A 21186-nucleotide genomic window follows, 5' to 3' on the forward strand; every position below is an offset into this window, starting at 1 on the left:
GAGCCAAGGCCAAGGGGAGCCAACCAGGACTCGGGCTTGGGGCTGGCCTGTCTCAGTGAGACCAACGGCGCAGTTTCGCCTCTTCTCTCAAGACTTGCTTTCTCACCCGCATCCCGTTTCTGAAAACCTCTCACACGCTCGCTACCACCGTATCATTTCTCTTTCATACCTTCATACACACACAAAGCAAGATATTGTTTCCTTTCGTTTGTTTGTTTTATCATCGCCACTTTGTCCGACTCTCGCTGCCGAGTACGATATCTCCCAATTCGCGCAGTCTCTCCCTTTGTTGAGAGCCTGCTGCCAACATTCTACCAATACACACCACTTCGTAAATCCACACATAGCCGTCATCATGAGATACTTCAACGTTGTATCTTTCGCCCTCGTATCCTCTCTCCTCTCCTTGCAAGTCGTTGCCGATCCTCTTGATGAGGCCATTGCACTCTTCCGCCGACAGGTGTCTCTATCAACAGGTGGAACTAGCGAGACAACTACCGAGGAGGAGACCACGACTTCGCCAACAAGCGTACCGTCCACCGTCACTGACTCGGACAATGTGACAGAGGAGACAAGCGTCACCACCGAGCCACCTTCCACAACAGTCGAGGTCAGCACTTCCACCCAGTCCCAACCCACGCAAGAGACAACTTCGGAAGAAACCTCCTCTAGACCATCCGCGTCGTCGGCTGTGGTCACGTCTACGCGTGTTCCAACTCAAGTTACTTCAAACGTTCTTACAACTTTCACCACGGTGACCGATGGTCAGACCCGGGTTGGCACTAGCACTTCCCAGACGGTCGTGCCCACGGAAACTGACGTCGACCCGGCATCTTTATCCGGTGGCGGCAACGGCGGCGGTAGCTCTGGCCTGAGCGACTCTGCTAAAAAGACCATTGGCGGAGTCGTCGGCGGTGTCGGTGGTGCTCTTCTCCTCGCTGGTCTAGGCTACACTGCTTGGCGCATCTGGGGCAAGAAGAAGGACTTGCACGATGACGATGCATACGACCCGAACATGGCTCAGGACAAACTATCCTCCTCCACCGCGGATAACTCGTCTGCATCGCCCTTCAACCGGACACTGGATCAATATCACCAGCCAGGCCCCGTCAACCAGGCATCCAACTTCTAGGTGACGTGCGGCGACATGCAACATCAGAGTTGCACTACGATGATACGACATCCTCCTATTAGCGAAGACAAGCAGAGAGCTGGAACTACATGGTAATTACTGAGCCGATCTGAGTTGATCTGAGAGGAAGCCAGTGCGAAAATAACAGGAATGGCTCCTGGTCCTATTGGAAAGGAGATCTTGCAGGCGTTTAAGGTTCAGGTTGAGGCTAGTCCATAGCATAGCATAGAATGAATCGAGTGAAAATCCTAGCTGAGCATCCAGTCTTGTGGTCTATCCCTGTACAAAGGTGCAGCAGCTGCTGGACATCGAAATCACCCTCGTAACGTGATCAATCTCGCTTGGCTGCAGATCGTTGTACGCGCAAGCTTCTGTCTCACGCGTTGATCTGCCACCCGGCGCTGTGGCCCTCCCGCGCCGCCGTTGGCCCGAACCCAATTCGGCTTAAGAGTAAGATCCAAGAACTACGGTGACGGGTACGGACCGTGAGCTATCATCTGCTCAGAGCGCGTCACGTCATGGTATCGCGACTTGTGACTTCGCGTCCGCTCCACGGCCTCCAGCTACTCTACAAACAGCGATGTCCTTCTAGCTCTACCACGCAGGAGAATTCTCTAGCATCACACCTCTTGATGCTCAGTCGCAGTCAACGCCGTCCGTATAAAACGATGTTCTACCTCTCCTCCCCGCCGCAGCCACCTCCACAGCCACAGTTCTTCAATAACCCATTCGGCTTCTCATATCCGACATCGATCCCGTCACCACTTCGCACGTCATACAATGCCAATGGTGTGAAGCGGTCGCGAATGTACGAACAGAACCCTCCGTCAGACGGTGCGCACTCCCTCTCCTCGCCACTCAGCAAACGCAATCACGGGAAAATCTTTGAAGACAGCGAGAATGAGACTGAGAACACCGCCATCTTCTCTCCTCCCACAACACTAAGCAGTGCCGATGGAAAAAGCGCATGCACCCCCGCCACGACCTCATCCCTCACCACGCCATCCACCACGGCCTCCACCTTCACCTTCACCCCACCCGCCACCACAAGCGCCTCCTCCTTCAGCAGCACGCCATTCGCCTTCGCCGCTCGCGCCCGCGCCGCCTCACCCGCGAACCTGCTCGCCTCGCACGCCTCGACGACCAAAGCGCAGAACAAGCAGCGCTTCCGCGATCGTCTGCGGGCGCGACGCGACGAGGGCCTCGGGCGCGACGACAAGGTGCTGAGGGCGGACTATTTGGGCGAGCGGCGCGCGTGGGAGGAGGAGATGGCGAGGCGGGCGGCGATGGAGGGAGAGGGCGGAGTGGTAGTAGACGATGAGGAGGAAGAGGAAGAGCAAGCAGATAAAGAAGCAGAGGGTGGTGGTGGTGGTGGTGGGCGAGAAAGTCCGATCGAGGAGAGGGAGATTGAGGCGCTGGTTGCGTTGATGGAGCATGAGGATGGAGGGGATGCTGAGTCAGGCGCAGCGCATGAAGCCATGGACGCGGGAAGCGATGGCGATGGCTCGGAGTGGGACGAGGTTTTCATGGAGGTGCTGTCGCAGCAGGAGACCCAGCTTCAGTCGTCGACGAGTTCTGAACGCGTCGTTCCTGGCGCCGATGGCGGTGGGATGGACGTAGAAATGTCTTGACCCTAGCTGCTTGGTACGGACTCACGTACAGAAGCAGCCAGCAGGATGTAGAATGTACAGACTGACCGGTGTATAGACTGTACAGGTCAGGCAGTGATAACGATGTGACGACAAAGCTGCGCCGTTTCTTCCACTGTAACTCGCGTCCGGCTGCCTCATGCCTCGTTTCAATGCTCAAGCTATGTGTGCCTCTTTAATCCAGCGGACTCAACGCCGTCCAATGCCGCCAGAGCTGCTCAACCATCGACGGTCATATCCTAGAGCTCGTCAAATGTCGTTTATATCATCGCTCAGATCCCTTTCACATGCATGACCTCCTCACTGCGTCGGACATCCTTCATCAGGCCCACCAGCTCCCAGACCCGGCAGCCCCCCAGCTCCAGGGAACGGACTTGAGATCAGCTCCTCAGGTGGCGCGCCCTGCTCCTGCATCTTCTGCATGCGCTCCCAGATGTACTCCTTGCACGCCGCGTCCTCGTCACTATAGCCGCGCTCCTCGAATTTGCTGACGATTTCCTTGACCACGATTTGCTGCTTCTCGTAGCGCGCGCGGTCCTCGGCCTTGAGTTTCGCGCGATTCTGGTCCAGCCAGCTGGGGAATTTTTGATCTAGTTCCTTCATGGGCTCGTAGAGCATGTCCTTGTGCGTGAGCTGCTGCATCATGTTGAGGAACATGGCGGAGAGGTCGTCGGGGTTGGAGGGGTCGCCGTCGCCACCGCCACCGGCGGAAAGTGACTTGAGGAGATCGGCGAGCATGTCTTCCTCGCTCTTGGTGGTGGAGGTTTGGGTCGCGGACGTTGCGGCCGCGGAGGATGTTTCCATGCGCTCCATTGTGCGGCGGATAGTGTCCTCGAAAGAGGCTGGGTCGGCTTTAGGCTTTGGGGATGTGGACTTGGTCTTGCTGGCTTCTGGGCTGGTGGTGCGCGACTTTGACGCTGAGGGCGACGGACTCTTCTCTGCGTCTTCATGGGCCGCAGCGGCGAGCTTTGTGCCTTCTTCCTCGCCGAGAATGGCCTTCAGCAGGTCCTCGGGCTGGATACCTTCCTTCTCCATGGCGAGGGTGAACTCTTCGAGTTCCTTGCCCATCTTCGCCAGCTCTTCGGGCGTGGCTTTTGTGGCATCATCTGGCGCGGCAGCAGACATGGAGGACATGGCGGTGGAGAGTTCGGCGGTGAGGCGCTTGATAAAATCATCTTCGGATTCGCCAGGACGTGGGCCGTCAGGAACGGCAGGCATCTCAGTGGCAGCAGCGGCGGTGGTACTGGAGGAGGGGGGTCGGCCTGGGCCAGAGGCGAATGGTTTGGACGAGGGCTCGGCTTGGGTCTGTTTTTGTGTTTGTGTCTGGACAGAGGAAGGGGCATTGGCAGAGAACTGGTCGAGGACGTCTGTCACATGCATCAGTATGTGCGTCACAAAAACAGATGATGGGCTACAAACCGTCCAAGTCGTCAAAGTCGGGGTCATCAACATCTTCGGCGTGCTGAGAGACTGGAGGCTGTGTAGAAGCTGTAGCCTTGCCTTTCTCTGCTCCCTCGAAGGCCGTGGCCTTGTCAGGCTCAGTCGCCATGACAGCCTAGGTGATGCGGGGAGATTGCGGCGACGCGACTGTTCACAGTTCACGCGATGGGGGAGGAGTAGTCGGCCGGCTCGTGTCGACTGTACTAGAGTAAGAGCTAGACTTCGAGAACGACGTGCAGAATGCAGGTCAGTAGTCAAAAAACTCATATAAGCATTGACGGCCGTTGAGTGCAAGCCGAGGCCCGTATCCAAGTTGCGCTTCAGGCTGGCAGGCAGCAAAAGGTGGAGCATTGTCTCAGACGGTGCCAAGGAAAAAGGCATCCGAGTCTCGCAGTGAAGATGGAATGAACCCGTCACAGCTCCGTCCTACCTGGCCACGGTATCAGCTTCTCATCATCGTCTATCGCCCATTCTATCATGCCTGATGTTCCGCATAGCATCATCACATCTGCGGGCATCTCGAGCAACATACTACAGACCAACACGACTCTTCCATAGCTCTTCGCGACTGTGGAGTGATGAGAAGCTCCGGGTGTTGTTCTGCGGCGCCGATCGCTTCAGCGTAAGGCATCTGGAAGCTTTGCATCATGATTCCCAATTGCCGGACAGCAACATCGGCAACATCACTGTTGTCACGAGAACAGACAAGCGGACAGGTCGCGGTCTGAAGCAAATTACTTCTCCTCCGGTGAAAGGCGAAGCGCTCAAGCTTGGCCTGCAGTTGTATCAAATCGACACCTTCAAGGGCTGGAGTCCTCCACCCACCGATCTCATTATTGCGGTCTCTTTTGGCCTGCTCGTACCAGAACGGATCTTGAGTGCTAGCACATATGGCGGCATCAATGTCCACCCTTCACTTCTTCCCGATCTACGAGGAGCTGCCCCCGTGCATTGGGCAATTATGCTAGGGCGAAAGCATACTGGCGTCACGATTCAGAGTCTACATCCCACCAAGTTTGATGAAGGTGTTATTCTGGACCAGACTCCCGCTCCTGGCATTCCTGTCAATCACAAATGGGGCGGTCTCAACGACACCCTCGCCGGCTTTGGTGCCGACATGTTGGTCAACGCAGTAAGAAATCGTCTGTATATGCCACCTTACAAACCTTTACCGCCTCGAAACTTCGACGAGGTTGCATTGGCACCCAAGATCGCCTCGGAACATCGACGAGTCGACTTCAACACTTTATCAGCCGATGACATTCTCCGCAGAAGGGATGCTTTAATGAAGCTATATGCATTTGCGCGAAACAGAAACATGGCTCCAGTTCGACTCATTCTAGGTCCCGAAATCAGTGAGCTTTCGCAGGACGACGCCGAAATACACGCCATCTGCAAATGGCAGCCGATAGGTCAGCCTTTCGCCATCCGGACTCACGATGGCGAGGTCCTTGACGGCGGCTCGATCCTGGTTAACACTGTTGATGGGAAAACACTTTCTATTAGGAAGATGACTGTCGAAGGCCACCCTCCTATGAATGCTTACGCTGCTGCACGCTCGGCGAATTTGATGATGCCGTTCCGACAGGCTCCAGGCTTCCACGCTTATCTTGCGTCCTGGTTCTACGCACCTCTATCCACCGAAGAGAAACCTTCAGATGGCTAGACCAGCATCAACTGTAATCTGCTGGCCAGTCATCGAGGTATTCTTGGCCGCCGAGATATATGCATCGGCGCAGTCATCGAGGAAGGTCTGCCATGTGTCAGCAAGTGAATACATGCTTGGCAATGCGGCTCACCTCGTGCTTGAGTGGAGCAGCTTCCTTAATTGCCTTGATTCTTTCCTCGCTGTATTGCAAGCCCTAGACGAGTGAGCCAATCAGTCCTACAGGATTTGATGACCATACCCATTCAGTTAACAGAAGTCCGGGCAGAATTGCGTTGATGCGCGTCTTGGGTCCTTGAGTCGAGGCTATACATTTCATCAGATGAAGGCCGGCAGCTTTGGTCACAGAGTAGGCCATGCTGCTTCCGCCCTGGGTCCGGCCCTGGGCTTGTCAGCGAGGTCAGCAAGAATTGGTACCCGGCTCACAGCGATGGAAGAAGAGATGAGGTAGACGCCTCCTTCGGGATTAGCATTGAAGATCGGGCCGGCGGCTTGCATGAGCTGGAGATGGCACATGACATTGCATGCCCAGCACTGGCTTGGTTAGTCATACATGGGTATATGCGGCGACGAAGGCGGACCTTGTTCCACTCCTCGTGAGATAGAGCGTTTAGATCTTTGAAGTCGGAGAATCTTGTCCAGCCTGCATTGGCAACGACGATGTCAAGACCACCTAGCTTCTCTACTGTCTCTTTGACGATTCGAGCATTGTCTTCTGCATTTCCCGCGTCCTGTCCGTGTCAGTTGGAGCGAGTTGGCAGGTTGTTTTCGTACGCCCTTGACAGCGAAGGCCCTGACACCAAGACCCTCACACTTTTGGACGACGTCCTTAGCTCGGTCCTCAGACGACACGTAGTTGACCATGACATGAGCCCCTTCACCTGCGAATTTCTCGCAAATCAGCGCACCCAGGCCCCTGCTGCCGCCTGTCACCAGGACATTGCGGCCTTCCAACGAATACGGCATGGCGAGATAAGCAGCTAGTATTCACAAGAAAAGAGTCCGTCAATTTACGCGGAGGAGGTGGCGACAATGTAACTTCTAGTTTCAATTCGCAGTAATATGGTGGATGGCGGCTTGTGTCATTTATATTCTTCAGTAGCCGGTACATCAATTAGGGCCTAGCGGGATATCCCCCACAATTTGGCATCTACTTGCCGCGGCTAATCAGCGAACATGGGGTGAGCACGGAAAACTCCAAGAGCCCGAATGTGGGACAGTAGGCCTTATTAACATGCTGTCAGATGTTCAACGCCAGGCCTCGAGTCCAAAGGACATGACCTTGTTCAGACGTGCCCGAGTCCTCCTTTCTCCGGAAGAATGACCCCGTGGGACCATGCTCTGGCGCAGAGCCAACGCCATGCTGGCCAAAGTCTCGTCGACGTGTTTACGAGCTCTAACATGTACCTTCTTCCGGTCCATACTTCCCAAATCATGAAGTCAAAAGTTGGACATGATATCGGTGCCCCAGCAGCGCGAAGCCTGATACTGGGGCTCAGCCTTCCGTGCAGTGAGTATCTACTAGACGCTGTTTCTGGGTGCGAGGCTGGCTCGGGTCGCCCTGAGAAGGGCAGACTGGCCTATGGCGTCGAGACCTCCAGGACACCAATGGTACAGTATGCTGCTCAATAAGGAATGTAGGCCGTTATAGAGCAACAATAGAAACCGCAGAGCGTGTCGGAAGGGAGGGTCTGGAGGTTGTGGGATCGAAGCTGCGATCGTTCCTCCTTCAGACGGGGAAATAAGTAAGTGAAGTGCACCCTCCCAGCAGCCTGCAGGTGCCTTCGTTGCTCGCAAAGCCCGCACAGTTCTGCATCGTCCGCTGTCGTCGGTCCATCCTCTTCATCATCCTGTGCTTCATTGAGTCCACGCGCAGTAGCGCATCGTTCACCAACGAGCCATCCCCGTTACCGGCTGCTGTGTGCTCATCAGGCTGTTGGCCTGCCCTTCGTCAACTTCTGCCCCACACATCTCAGCAGACTTCACTTCCTCCACCCACCCTTCTGTTCTCATCACAATGGCTTCTCATAGTCGCCGTAAGAGTCGTGGCTCTTTCTCAATCTTGTCAAGTGACACCATCCGGTCATGGAGTCGGACAGGTGCTCGTCAAGGTAAGTCTGGCTGACGCTGATCCAAACATCATCACTCACCATGTCAGTCACATCCCCGGAGCCAGAGGCCTTTGGTCGTTCTCCTTCAAGCCTCTCATACTGTGATCCCAACAATCAGCCTCCTGCTACCGCTCAGCATGCTGGCATCGGCACCGTTTCCTCATCTTCACCGTTCACTTCCTCTGACGCTCTTGCTGTTGAGAAGCCATCACCTCGGGCAGACGAGTCAACCACCAAGCGTAAACACCGACCCTTGTCATGGCTCACTTTCAACAAAGCTCAGACAGCATACCCTCGTAGCCTCTCTGAGCGATTTGGCCTTCCGAGAGGTCAAAGCTCTTCGTCAGTGGCCAAGAGCACCATCTCAGCCCCTATGCTTACCAGCACCACCAACACCAAGGTAGCAGAGGTCGAGGGCGTACATTGTGGTGAGCTCACTCAGGAGACCTTCAACAAGTCGACTTGGAGCAACAAGCTTGGTTGGGTGAGTGCCGAAGATGACCACCGCACAGCAGCAACACAGGCACGATCCCTCGCGGAGCGAATTGAAGCCGAGGAGAAGTTCCAGCTGAAGCCAGTAGCAAGATTGCAGAAGATAGGAGATGCACTGCTAGCCCGCTTCAGAAGCAATGGCGGGCAGCGTCGAGGATCGTTCGACATGATGGATTCCAGCACCACCGATCAAGCAACAGAAGCTTCAAAGATGGCGAATATTCAAGCAGAGACAGTGAATTTGTGCAGAGACAAGATCCGTAACCTCACTGGCCAGACGCAGCGTTATCAGCGCACCCGTCCTACCAATTTGCTGAAGACAACACCAAAGCCTGGCGCTGAGAAATGGGACCCGCCTCTCCTTCACCACGGTGACCACAGTTGCTCTTCTGCAGCTTTGTCTGAAACTTCTGACACTCCGAACTTTCACACCAACGATCACTCTTCACAAGTTGGCTCTTTGACCAGATCTTTCAATTCTGCTTTGGATAGAGGACTACTCACCGAAACCACCAATATGGACTTGATCCGCGACGCCGCCAAGAAGTTGGGCATCCGTAGCAAGGACCAGAAGAGAAAAGACGACCTCAAGAAGAAGATCTCAGACCCGCTTCCCATCAACGCACAATTCACCGACCAACACATCGACGAGAATAACCCAGTCGTTCCTAAATGGCAAGCCATTCCACCTCCTGGCGAGACCGCCGACGTCGACAAGCTCCTCGGCGCTATGCCGGACCCACCAAAGCCAGCTCCCGTCCCAACCAACGACGACGCACCAGAATGGGGCCGTGTTCCGCTGCCTGAGGGCTACATCTCATATCCCAACTCGCCAACCAAGGACAAAGTTGCCGGGCCCGTTCGCACTCGTGCCCGCCTCGCTGCCAACAACGGCTCCGAGGACGAGATCAACCCCCTCGGCATGCACCAAGATGTCGGTGCGTTCGCCGAAGCTCCTGCCAACGTGAGACTTCCTGCTCCTACCAAACCATATCCAGAGCAGTAACAGCTAACCGGTGCCTACGCACAGCAGAAGCGAGAGAGCGTGCTGTCCTTCGGGCAGTTCCTCCGCGAGTGCGATGAGGCTGAGGAGGAGAAGGAGAAGGCGGTGGCCGAAGAGGAAGAGCGCAAGAAGAAGGAGAAGGAGGAGAAAAGCCTCCGCAAGAGCATCAGCCGCGTCTTCAAGAAGTGAAGACAGCGATAGAAGACATCGTGGGTGAAGCACGAGGCAATCAGTGCCAGCCATAGTGGCACCAATGAGAGAACATCTTCACTCCGGTAATACTCCCTTTTCTTGGACCAGTAGTGCTCTGCTCCCTCTGTGACCGCTACGATGCAAGGAGTTTGTTTCAAAGCTGGGTCCTACCAGCTGCTACAAGTACTGATGGTAAGCCAGCGTTGTTTTTGACGTTGGAAGCCCACCCAGGGGGGTTTTGGGCGCCGATTGGCCATTCCGAAATGAGCATCGGAAGCAAAGGCCGCTTCGGGCTGGGCGGCTTGGCAGGCGCCCCTTAGGCTCTGCAAGCGCCTCAGGTTCTGGTTTAGGCTCAGGGCTCACTCTGGCAGGCTCCAAACTTCTCCAGCACCCGCGATCAGAGCACCACCTCTCTTTTCTCGTACTCCGTTCCGCTCCATTCCACACCGACTCGAGAGCTGCTTCATCTTTACTTGGGCTGCGTCCCAGTTCTCACTCACCTTCTGGTCTTGCAGCCATCCTCACTCTCTCCGTCGAGCCCCATTGCCCGCTCCCGAACTGCATGTACTAACGCGTGTGGTCGTTGTTTGGCGGGAGAAGTCCTCTTCACCCTTGGCGAGGGAGTCTAGTAACAGCACCCCATAACCTGCCTTGGCTTGTAGAGCAACCAGGGCGCATCCCGGTCTGGAAGAAGTGTAGAATCTGTGGTCATTGTTCTCAGGTATGTTCAGGAGTCCAGCTATTGTTGGCTCCGTGCTCAAAGGCTGTCGCTGACTTGGTGTAGCTGCAACTTGCCGCCGAACCTGCGCCGAACCTTGACTGCAACCTCCTCCGAACGACACCCCTCGTTTGCCTCCACTTCATTGCTCAGAAAGATCATCTCAATTGCAATCACGTTGCTGACCAATTCCCATCATGGCCTCATCATCGTCCAATGTTGTCGGCGTGCATTATCGCGTTGGCAAGAAGATCGGCGAGGGTTCCTTCGGTGTCATTTTTGAGGGCACCAACCTTCTCAATAATCAACAAGTTGCCATCAAGTTTGTGCGTAGACCTCTCTTGTCTACATGTCAGTATCTCATCGATGATTAGGAACCACGGAAAAGTGACGCCCCCCAACTACGAGATGAATACCGAACATACAAGATATTGGTCGGCTGTCGTGAGTCAAGCCGTTTGTAGACCAAGAGTCCGGACTAACAGGATCCCAGCCGGTATTCCTAACGTCTATTATTTCGGCCAGGAAGGCCTCCACAACATCCTCGTCATCGACCTGCTGGGTCCCAGCTTGGAAGACCTCTTCGATCATTGCAACAGACGCTTCTCAATAAAGACTGTGGTCATGGTGGCCAAGCAGATGGTCAGTGCATTCTATACCATCGAAACTAAGTATCTAACCATTGATAGCTCTCTCGCGTTCAAACCATCCATGAAAAGAATCTCATCTACCGGGATATCAAACCCGATAACTTTCTCATCGGTCGTCCCAACTCCAAAGCTGCCAATGTTATTCACGTTGTTGATTTTGGCATGGCCAAGCAGTACCGCGACCCCAAGACGAAACAGCATATTCCTTATCGTGAACGGAAGTCCTTGTCTGGCACCGCCAGATACATGAGTATCAACACTCACCTGGGGCGCGAACAGTCTCGCCGCGATGACCTCGAGGCTCTTGGCCACGTCTTTATGTATTTCCTCCGAGGTGGGCTACCATGGCAGGGTCTGAAAGCTGCGACCAACAAGCAGAAGTATGAGAAGATTGGCGAGAAGAAGCAGACAACCGCCATTAAAGACCTTTGCGAGAGCTTTCCCGAGGAATTCAACAAGTATCTCAGCTACGTTCGGAACCTGGGTTTCGAGGACACTCCCGACTACGACTTCCTTCGCGACCTCTTCACCCAGGCTTTGAAGAATACAGGCGAGGTTGAGGATGGCGAGTATGACTGGATGAAGCTCAACGGTGGTCGTGGCTGGGAGGCGGTAAAGTCGCATCCATCGGCTCACCAGCTTCACAATGCCAATGCGCCCCAGGATGCATCGGCACGGGCTCTACACGGTGCGGCTGGCGTTCGGGGGGACGGGCGAGGCTCAAGAGACCGCGGACCGATCCCACAGGACCGTTTAAACGCGGCACAACCCCCGACGCCGGGCTCGCCAGCAAAGCCCGGAGCCGCAGTTCGGGGGAATCCGCGCGACCGTACAAGCGCTGGAAACAATCTTCCCAAACGAAGTAGCGGACTTGCTGGACAGATGGATACACCGCCAACGAGCACGCAGGCACAGTTCCAAAACAGTAACGCCAACCTCACCACTCAACGGCCAAGTCCGGCGGCTGGAGCATTACAGAGCAGCCAACGGCCTCAGCAACAGGAACAGCAGCCTGGATTCATGAGCAAGCTGATGAAGACGCTCTGCTGTGGCTCATGATTCGGGTCACATCGACGGATACGACGCCGGACATCTATTATCGCGACCTCAGCACGCTTGCGATGGGGCGTTGGCATGACATGACGCACAACACTGTTACACTCCCACGAGTTACGATCACTGGCTTTAGAGCAATATTTCGTCTGTACATGTACGAGATCCAGCGGGGATTGGTGTTTCCTGGCTTACTTATACTTTGAGCATTCAGCATTTCTTGCAGCAGGGATTGGCGAGCAAGGCGTTTGTCGATGTGGGAATATGTGGGCATCAGCAGTCGTGGGCTAACAAAGGCCAAGAAAAGGCAGGCAAGGGGTTGACGCAAGGCTGTCCTTGTCTGGCATTAATGGGTTTGAATTTGGACCATAGGGAGAGAGGAAGAAAATCATTCGACACACAAAAGATGCCCGTCGGTATAGAAAACGCGTGGGAATGGCCCATGTCTTGGGCTATGTCGAGTGGTGAGCGAGGGTAATGGATCAGGCTGATAGCGCAGCACTACAGAAGATGAATACCAAAAAAAGCAATTCGAAGAGGTTTGCCAAAATACTCGCTGGGACTTTGGTATACAAGATGGATCTGCAATCTCCCTGTTCTCGAGCTCGAACGTTTGCTGCCTGATGGGAATGTTTCTGCTCAACACAGCCCCGTTTTGAGTTGGCACAGCCACGACTGATGCCTGATTCAGCTACCGCTGCTCCATACCAAGCCCACAGTCTGCCTCGTGCGTCAGGAACAATCGAACCAGGTCAAGCGATGTTCAGGCACGAGATACGGATTACGTGGCGGTGACTTGGGACTTCTGGACACGCGTTCGGGCCTTCCACCATGGCCTGGCAGCGGTAAGGGCAAGTTGAAGCTGATGTGCTGTGAGATGCAGGCGCCGAGGTGGACAGTGCGAGTCGAGGCATGGGAGCTCGTCATTGGGTGGTCGGAGCTGAGTACAGTAGGTGGAGTCTGCGCTGCTAGTCCTCCTGTGGTAGGGTGCAGGGCAGCTCGTGGGTGCCCGTCTGGTGCCTCTCCGGGCGCCCTCTTTGCTGGTGCCCGCCTGCCGCTCCGCTGTGCGACCCTGCGCTGCTTCATCTCTGTTCACCACTGCTTCGTGCCGACGCTGTTTCTGCAGAGCTTACGTTTATTCATACCATACCTCGCCGGATATTCGCTTGCAACGTCGTGCTTGTTGCGACAAGAGCCGCGCTCGGTTTATCCGCCATTGCATCACCCCGCGCCTCGACCTCAAACGACGTCAACCCACCACAACCACTGACAGGCGTGTTCCTGGTGCTCTTCTGCGTATCCGCGCTTGTCAGCTCACTCCCTCGCCACTGCTTGTCACGACATCAGCCATCGCAAACAGAATTTTGCCACCACGAGCATACAGACGAACATCACCTTTTGTCACAGACGACAAGCGCACTATATATTTGGCGTCTCGAAAGTTGCAGCCTACTCAAGATCCCCACTGCGCCACTGGGGCTGACCGACCAACCCAATCTAACCCACCACACCGCCGACCCATCTGTTCCTTTCCGCGATCAGTGACGAATCCTTGCGAACCGGCCCTCGACCTATCTGGTCCACTCCTCGTTGCAATCGGCAGGGCAGTCGCTGCTTAAAAGAAGATGGATCAGCCTCGTGGCAGGTCCCCCTCGGCTGCAGGTCAGAACCTCAGCCGCGGACATTCGCCCCAGCCATACCAACAAGATAACATCTCTGGTGTAGACCCCTCCATACACCAGGCATTGACAAGTGGGAAGTTCACCAATACCAACAACCAATTCTCCAATCCGAGCTTCGAGCAGCAGCAACAGAACCTCTACAATTCTACCACCTTCAACCAATCTGCGTTCCAGGACAATCAGTACGGCGGCAGCCTGAACCCGCAGTTTGCGACCGAATACATGTACAACAATCCAGACCTGTCCACCGAATGGCAGCAGCAGGCATTTACCCTTGACCCGAACTACACCCTGAATCACCAGAGCAATGTAAATCCGGCCGACCTGAGCAAAGTCTCCACGCCCCAGGACAACACTTCGCCTGGTCTACTTTCTCCCGAAGGCCACTCCTCGCCGGGCGCTCAGGCTGCTGGCTCCCCCGGCTCCACCAACGGCCAGTACTACACGCCGCAGCACTCGCGGCATACCTCACTCGATCCCTCAAGTGCGTACGGCGATCTCTATTCTGCGGCCGCCTTTCAGAATCACCGCCGTAACCCTTCGGATGTTTCTGATGGCCTCTCATCTGCCTCCCATTCGCCGTATCTGGCTCATGCTGAGCTGCATGACGCTCTTGGCGAACCAAGCCACTCGCCCTTCATGGCTCCTCAACAGGACTCAGGCAATACATATGGTATGGACAGCTTTAGTATCAATGAGCCCTACCGTTCGCCTCGCTTGATGCCCCAGATGGAGAGCCAGCAATTACAGATGGGCCAAGACTTGCTCAATCCGGGCATGGGGATGACAGGCCCGGAAGTGTACACTACGCAGCCTGATAGTGGCCATATGCGCCATGCCTCACTCGGTGACATCGGCCAGGCCGACCAGTTTGCTCCCCCAACTATCAATATCGAGCCTGCGCCAGTATCCCGACAAGCCAGCTTTGGCCCTCAAGGCGAACAGCTCGAAGGCGCACTCAGCCCGCCAAGTGGCAGTAACCGTAAGTCCCAAGTCGTACACTCAAAATTGTTTACTAATCTGTCCAGGCGGCCGAAATCGAAGCAAGTCTGATTTGACTGGCCTCGTACGTCCAATTTCGCGATCTGTGTCACCTGGCAAATCACCACCACACCTCACCTCCAACGACTCATCGCTCTCTGTTCGGTCCTACTCGCCTGGTCCCTCGGTTTCGAGAGAATCATCACCAGGCCCCACCGCTTCTGGCCGCATTGATAAGAACCGGAGAGCTAGCACCTCTTCTATCAACTCCCGTGACTATATCCTTGACCTGGCCGACCCCAACCGTCCAAACGCTACACCTGGCAGCGGCTCAAGTAGCCGAGTCCAGAAGCACCCCGCCACGTTTCAATGTCACCTGTGTCCGAAGAAGTTCACTCGGGCCTACAATCTACGGTCACATCTGCGCACTCATACGGACGAACGACCATTCGTATGTACCGTTTGTGGCAAAGCTTTCGCCCGCCAGCACGATCGGAAACGTCACGAAGGACTTCACTCCGGTGAAAAGAAGTTTGTTTGCCGCGGTGAGCTCCGTTCTCAGCCAGGCCAGTCCTGGGGCTGCAATCGCCGCTTCGCGCGCGCTGACGCGCTCGGTCGGCATTTCCGATCTGAAGCGGGCAGGGTGTGTATCAAACCTCTGCTAGACGAAGAAGCGCTCGAGCGGCGTAGTAAACAGATGATGGAACAGCAACAGCAGATGAGTTACAACCTGCAGCCCGTACCGCAGCCGATGATGGTTGGTATGGACCCCTCGACTGGCACAGGCGGGTTCGCTCTACCAGCCGCTCTGCTTGCGCAATATCCGGCCCTACAGCACATCGATTGGAGCCAGGTTCCTAGTACACAGGATGATGGCGACCTTAGCGATGTCGGGATCGGTAGAGCCAACTTCGACGCCAGTAGTGGTGGCGAGTACTACGATGACGATGTCAGCGAGGGCTACGTTAGTGGCAGTGGTATGCCTCAGTACAATAATCAAGGGCAGGCGCAACAGCAAAGCATGTTTATGCCCAGTCAATGACACTTGCTTCGGCTAAAGAAGAGGAGGGGGAATGGTTCACCGAAAAGGGCGATGGAGACAGAGATCACGATGTCCTGACGAAATGACACTCTTTTTGGCGTGGCGTTGCGGGCTATATCTGCTTTTGAATAGAGGTGAGGGGATTCACCACGACTGGTACGGACTGTTGCTTGAAAGCTTCTTGTATGAGTTGCTTCTTGCCAAGGACTTCAGCAAGGGATATCGGGTTGCCTAGTCGGGTGACACCACGGCCAGGTTTAAGGCAGGGGATAACAATGGGTATCGAATTCGATTAACTGCTTCAGTAACGCACAATTCCACAAACTCTGATTTGGAACCATCTGCGTAATAGTTGACCATTTCAAGCTGTCTTGTTTGCGACTTACAAAATCTGTGAGTGATTGCTTATTTGTCACTCCTTGGGACAAGGCCTGTCAAATAGTAGACGCTGCAGCTGGCATATCTTGGCGCTGCATCGAGCTCAGCATAACGGCCCACGTAAAGTCTACTTTCATCTACTGTATGAATCCACCGGGAACGATATTTAGGAGTAACTTGCTATGCACTCGATGGTTGTCATAGTGCCCCGATCAGGAATACCATCCGTTTTCAACCACCTGATGCCAGCCCACCACAGCGGGCCCTAACAAATGCGGACATCGTACCTCGGCGTCCAAGGGCCGAGGCTTCGTACAACACGGTACGGGTCTTGGCACCAGACGAAGTATATACCCCTCAGACCAGGCGTCCCACAGCAAGCTCTCGACTTCAGCAGGAGGTGATTAGAGACTCAATTTCATCTATCACAAAGCCTCACCTTCAGAGACAATCAACTCACTCAAAACAAACACTTGGAACAACTATTACCAAAAAGCCGCCTCCACCTCCCCATCCCCCATCCCTCACACAAAGTGACAACAATGCCCGACCAACCCCCCACCCCCAAACTCACCACCACCCTAACCATCTCCCTCGCCCAGCACCTCCACGGCACCTCCGTCCTCCCAACCCTCGAGCGCAACTGGTCCAAGGCCGCCACACCGGACCAGCGCGCCCGCTTCGAACCCCGCCACTTCGACCTCGACCCCACCGACGAGCCGGACCCGGAGCGGGGGGTTCCGGCGTTGAAGCGCGCGCTTCAGGGCACTAAGTGGGATGGGGTGTTGATTGGGTGGTGTCTTAGGGGGAGTAAGGAGTATACGCCTGTGTTTGAGAGGGTGGTGGGGGTGGTGGTAGGGGAGGTGGTGAGGCGACGGGTTGAAGGAAGTCAAGGGGGTGAGGATGGGGGGATGCGCGTCATGTTCTGCGAGGGGCCTGATGATTTGGTTAATGCGACGTTGAGGACGTTTGGGGACTCGTGAGGGGGTGCGACTGATGTGTGAGTTCGAGGAGTTGCTTTGAGTGAGAGACTTGGGATGGCGTATTGGATGCTCGAGCTTATGGGAGAGGTCTTTCTTCATTTTCGAGGGACAGAGATGTTTGTTGTCGTTTGTCATATGTCAGTTTATGATGAGTTGTGGTCGTGCTGGGTACTGCCTGGCCAGTTCGGGGGAAGACAATAGTACCGGAAGGAGATTATGGTCTTAGTCAAATCTACCAAAAGTCTACGCAGCTGATGAACAGCAAGTTGTACTGCTAAGCGGACTTGCTTTCGTGAACGCCCTCCTCCTATTAGAGACCGACTTTAATTTTTGACAGGTGTATTACGACTCATGGCGAGTGTCAAGCCCTTAAACTGCAGAATAGAGCTGTATTCCTCCGTACCCACTGGCAACAATCTATCCCTCCGATCCGTCAAGCCACCCACTGGGCGGCTTCAGGTATCTAGCCAGATATCTTGAGAGGTGAAGAAAACACAAAGAAATGAAAAAAATGACATGATAGCCGAGAACGAGCTCCAGACCGACACCAGATCTGAAGAAGCTCACGGAAATCGTATCTGAAAGCACCGTGCTTCGGGAATCCAGGGGAGGTATCAGCATCAAAACCTGATTTTTCTGGACGAAGACAAATGTTCCTGAGTATCGGTTTGTGTTAAAGGCGTCTGACAGCGTGACAAAGAAGTATTGATGAGCGCTTTTGAGTCTGCATATCCCTGAAGATGAGACTCGAAAAGCCTTTCCAGTACGACCATTAGTGACAGTACAGATCTAAACAGCATTCATCAATGAATCTATGACAGGCACGACAGGAGTGATTGTCGTCTTTATTAAGTCTACAACTATTCTCTGCATCCTAACCGTGTTTCTTCCACCGAAACTGCGCCTTCAATACCCACGTTTGGTGACTCAGTTAAGAAGGACAGTTATGTTGCCTTCCACCAAGCCGCTCTGTCCCAATAGCGCCGTAGGTCGACTAACCTGCAAGACCACTCCAGAAGTAACGCTCAAGACATGGCAAACTTGCTCCTCGCGCGCAGGCTTGCACCAAACCAATACAGCGCCCAGACACCGAACACACCTCCACAGAGAAGGCCGGCCAGCAAGCTCACACCGCTACCTATACCCAAATTGACGAACAACGGGTGTGCATACAAGATGGACCCGGCCGCGAGAGCACTTCGGCAGAGGTCGTTGGCGGCAAACAGACTGGCCGCGTACTGAGGGTAGCTCAGTGGCAGGTAGATGAAGATGCACTGGAACAGAACAAAAGCGCCGATGGGGAACAGCGTCAGGCCGATGGTGCAGCAGATCCAGTGGATGCTCGACTTTGCGGTCCACCCGAACCAGAACAGCGCGCTGGGCATCAACAGCGTGGCGAACACCGCTGGGACCAGTCTTCGCTCCTGAATGCCAAGGCCGTGTGCCCGGATTGATGGTTCGAGGTAGAAGTAGACGTACGAGCAGTAGATGGCGACGCCGATGACACAGCCAATGCTGATGACCAGGAAAGGCAGGCCTAGCTCGCCGAGATTGAAGCCGTAGATGTTGACGTAGACGAGGGGGAAGACCTCGAAGAAACTGTAGTAGATGCCGTAGATGCAGGAGGTGTAGATGTTGGTGAAGAGCACGGCGGGATCTTTGATGCAGATCTCGATCGGCTTGATGAGCTGGTCCCAGAGGATCGCGTTGAAGGACATGCCTGCTTGGGTGATTTCGGATTGGGACTTGAGGTTCGCGTTGCCGGTGAGCTTACGCAGCCGGCGGGCACGATACAGCAGGATGTAGCCGGCGGATGTCTCGGGCATGAAGAGGAACATGATGATAAACATCGGGCCTGCCATCCAGAGGATCTCCCAAAGCGACCAACGCCAGTTCTTGTTCATGACGGCGAAGCCGGACAGGAGTGGACCGAAAGCGGGTGCTGAGAATGCGGCAGCCGTCCAGGCCGTGATACCGTAAGGGAGCTTGAGGATGGAGTAGAGATCGCCCATGCTTGCGCCCCCGGTGGCCAGAGCTGGACTGGACATGAAGCCGGTGATGAAGCGGAGCACAAGGAGGGAGGCATAGCTATCGACTAGCGCGGTGGGGACGGCGAGAATGGTGAAGATGGCGAACGAGGTGATGTAAGGCCAGTTGCGTCCGATGATGGGAATCTCGGAAATGGGCGAGAACAGCAGTGGGCCGATACCATATCCAAGCACGTACATAGATAGACCGAGAGCTGCCTTGGTCTGCTCGACGTGGAAGCGCTCCATTACTCCTGGCTCTGAAGAGGTGTAGATGGCTGATGCCACATAGGCGACGAAGGTGTAGAAGAAGATGATGGCAGTGGCTGCAACTTTGCGCCTGGTGGACCAGTTTTGGGGATTCTAGTCACAACAGTCAGTAATCTGACTCGAGCTGACCGAGCTCAGGAACATACCTCAGGGTCGTCTGTGGTGTACCAGTCAATCAGGATCACGCCGTCCTGTGTCCGCGTCGGAATGATGACGCTGCTCTGGGTACGATCGATTGCTTCCTCCTGCTCCGTCTGGAAGCGTTCGGCAGTAAATGGTCGTGTCTGCTCACGTGTCACGGTACGGCTGGTGGTCAGTCTGGTCGTTCGAGAAACTTGAGAACGAGCGGTCGGCTGCTGTGTGAGAGCCTCATAATCTCGGTCGATCTTCTCAGCATCGGCACCGCCGATTGGGTTCTCCTTTTCGGAGCTGGGCGAGGCATGCGCGCGAGAACTGCTTCCGTCGCGCTGTGCAGAAGCTTCTTCCTCTTTTTCTTCTGCCAGGGCTGACTCCCAAGGAAGTTGGAAGCCGGGCTCTTCTTCGGGGTATCTTAGGTATCGAGAGCCTGTGAGCAGTCGGATGATCTGCCCAATAGGTGCATCCCGTAGCAATATCTTGAGTTTCGTCATTTTGGCTGGCTGCAATCGGGCGACAAGAACGGTACAAGGCTGATCTCTGGGTAGGTCGTGTTCTGTAGATCCTCCTTTGTCTTTATAACCACTTCGTTTCAGTTCACCACCGGGTCGCCATCGTAAGATGACATGATGCGGCTTCCGGGTTCCCTTGGTCAGCCGAAGCAAGACGTGCTATTGAAGCCGAAGTCGAATGCACGTAGCATGATTATGTGGCCAACAGTCCGATCAGGGTTTGGTGCGCTCTATGGCAGTGTGATTACTATTTGCAGTTTAACGAGCGAGGGATCATGTAATAAACTTTACCAAGAGGGTTGATGTGGAATCACACTCCGGAGTCAATTCAAAAATTGATGTATGTAGTGAGACCGGCTAGAACGTCTGGTCCTCATAAAACCCGCGTATCATCAACGACGGCCGTAAGGCTCGTATTCGGGCACCAAGTTGTCTGCAAATTTGATAGGATAGCTAGATCCAATGGGGCGTCCATAGCTGCTTACCAATGTTGCCGATAGTGCCGCCCCTTGACTCACGTCACTAGTAAACGTGGCACACCTTTTCCCGCAACCGGCAACTTTTATTTGACATTTGAACCCTGCATCATAGTGATCTGACATGGAGTCGTGCAGCGGCATCAGAAGAAGAAGATTCGGCGGGGCCGGGGTTGCGTGGTAGGAGCAGGACCCAGGTCGCTTCAGGGGCGGCAGCCTTTTACCACATGCGGCAAAACTTGACTCCTTACCCACTACGCACGTTATTCACGGGCGCACGCTGCTTAAGTCAGCGCCTTATTCAACCTGACATATACCCCCAACAAATTGTTCCATACAGACGATGTCGGATAGGACAAGCTTCTCAAGGAATTGTTCTCAACGCACCATTAGCTACTACTCCTGCCAGCTACCTCACCTGCATCGACGTCTATTATCATCGACGAGTCTAGAATCGTGGAGCCTCTGTGAGTACCTATACATCCTCACGTCCGTCTTTGCTCTGGCGCCCGTGAAGTCGAGCTTGAAAAAGATGCTCTCAAGGCTCTGGTAGCGATCAAGCGCGCCATGTGCGTTAATGATGGCATCAAGGAG

General features: G+C 54.7%; 10 protein-coding genes across 10 annotated transcripts; 7 read left to right on the forward strand and 3 right to left on the reverse strand.

The window, feature by feature from the left end:
* Positions 1-355: 355 nt before the first annotated feature.
* On the forward strand, positions 356-1132 carry HMPREF1541_01489 (uncharacterized protein; the record flags this gene model as incomplete). The annotated part of the gene is made up of 1 exon (XM_008715849.1): positions 356-1132. The coding sequence occupies one exon, from the start codon at positions 356-358 to the stop codon at positions 1130-1132; it is 777 nt and encodes a 258-aa protein (XP_008714071.1).
* Positions 1133-1800: 668 nt separating this feature from the next.
* Positions 1801-2763, forward strand: HMPREF1541_01490 (uncharacterized protein; the record flags this gene model as incomplete). Its single annotated transcript, XM_008715850.1, has 1 exon — positions 1801-2763. The coding sequence occupies one exon, from the start codon at positions 1801-1803 to the stop codon at positions 2761-2763; it is 963 nt and encodes a 320-aa protein (XP_008714072.1).
* Positions 2764-3081: 318 nt separating this feature from the next.
* HMPREF1541_01491 (uncharacterized protein) lies at positions 3082-4330 on the reverse strand (the record flags this gene model as incomplete). Its single annotated transcript, XM_008715851.1, has 2 exons — positions 3082-4148; positions 4201-4330. 2 exons carry the CDS (start codon positions 4328-4330, stop codon positions 3082-3084), a joined length of 1197 nt encoding a protein of 398 aa, XP_008714073.1.
* A 375-nt stretch (positions 4331-4705) lies between these two features.
* Positions 4706-5887, forward strand: HMPREF1541_01492 (uncharacterized protein; the record flags this gene model as incomplete). Its single annotated transcript, XM_008715852.1, has 1 exon — positions 4706-5887. One exon carries the CDS (start codon positions 4706-4708, stop codon positions 5885-5887), a length of 1182 nt encoding a protein of 393 aa, XP_008714074.1.
* Positions 5888-5984: 97 nt separating this feature from the next.
* Positions 5985-6853, reverse strand: HMPREF1541_01493 (uncharacterized protein; the record flags this gene model as incomplete). Its single annotated transcript, XM_008715853.1, has 5 exons — positions 5985-6083; positions 6129-6269; positions 6314-6421; positions 6469-6618; positions 6662-6853. The coding sequence occupies 5 exons, from the start codon at positions 6851-6853 to the stop codon at positions 5985-5987; spliced, it is 690 nt and encodes a 229-aa protein (XP_008714075.1).
* A 1051-nt stretch (positions 6854-7904) lies between these two features.
* HMPREF1541_01494 (uncharacterized protein) lies at positions 7905-9682 on the forward strand (the record flags this gene model as incomplete). Its single annotated transcript, XM_008715854.1, has 3 exons — positions 7905-7998; positions 8046-9454; positions 9500-9682. 3 exons carry the CDS (start codon positions 7905-7907, stop codon positions 9680-9682), a joined length of 1686 nt encoding a protein of 561 aa, XP_008714076.1.
* Positions 9683-10600: 918 nt separating this feature from the next.
* HMPREF1541_01495 (uncharacterized protein) lies at positions 10601-12112 on the forward strand (the record flags this gene model as incomplete). Its single annotated transcript, XM_008715855.1, has 4 exons — positions 10601-10729; positions 10778-10847; positions 10897-11045; positions 11093-12112. 4 exons carry the CDS (start codon positions 10601-10603, stop codon positions 12110-12112), a joined length of 1368 nt encoding a protein of 455 aa, XP_008714077.1.
* A 1619-nt stretch (positions 12113-13731) lies between these two features.
* On the forward strand, positions 13732-15811 carry HMPREF1541_01496 (uncharacterized protein; the record flags this gene model as incomplete). Its single annotated transcript, XM_008715856.1, has 2 exons — positions 13732-14770; positions 14817-15811. 2 exons carry the CDS (start codon positions 13732-13734, stop codon positions 15809-15811), a joined length of 2034 nt encoding a protein of 677 aa, XP_008714078.1.
* Positions 15812-16731: 920 nt separating this feature from the next.
* HMPREF1541_01497 (uncharacterized protein) lies at positions 16732-17172 on the forward strand (the record flags this gene model as incomplete). The annotated part of the gene is made up of 1 exon (XM_008715857.1): positions 16732-17172. The coding sequence occupies one exon, from the start codon at positions 16732-16734 to the stop codon at positions 17170-17172; it is 441 nt and encodes a 146-aa protein (XP_008714079.1).
* Positions 17173-18197: 1025 nt separating this feature from the next.
* On the reverse strand, positions 18198-20098 carry HMPREF1541_01498 (uncharacterized protein; the record flags this gene model as incomplete). The annotated part of the gene is made up of 2 exons (XM_008715858.1): positions 18198-19562; positions 19616-20098. 2 exons carry the CDS (start codon positions 20096-20098, stop codon positions 18198-18200), a joined length of 1848 nt encoding a protein of 615 aa, XP_008714080.1.
* Between the last annotated feature and the right edge of the window lie 1088 nt (positions 20099-21186).

The sequence above is a fragment of the Cyphellophora europaea genome, assembly GCF_000365145.1.
Source record: "Cyphellophora europaea CBS 101466 unplaced genomic scaffold supercont1.2, whole genome shotgun sequence".
NCBI classification, from domain to species: domain Eukaryota; kingdom Fungi; phylum Ascomycota; class Eurotiomycetes; order Chaetothyriales; family Cyphellophoraceae; genus Cyphellophora; species Cyphellophora europaea.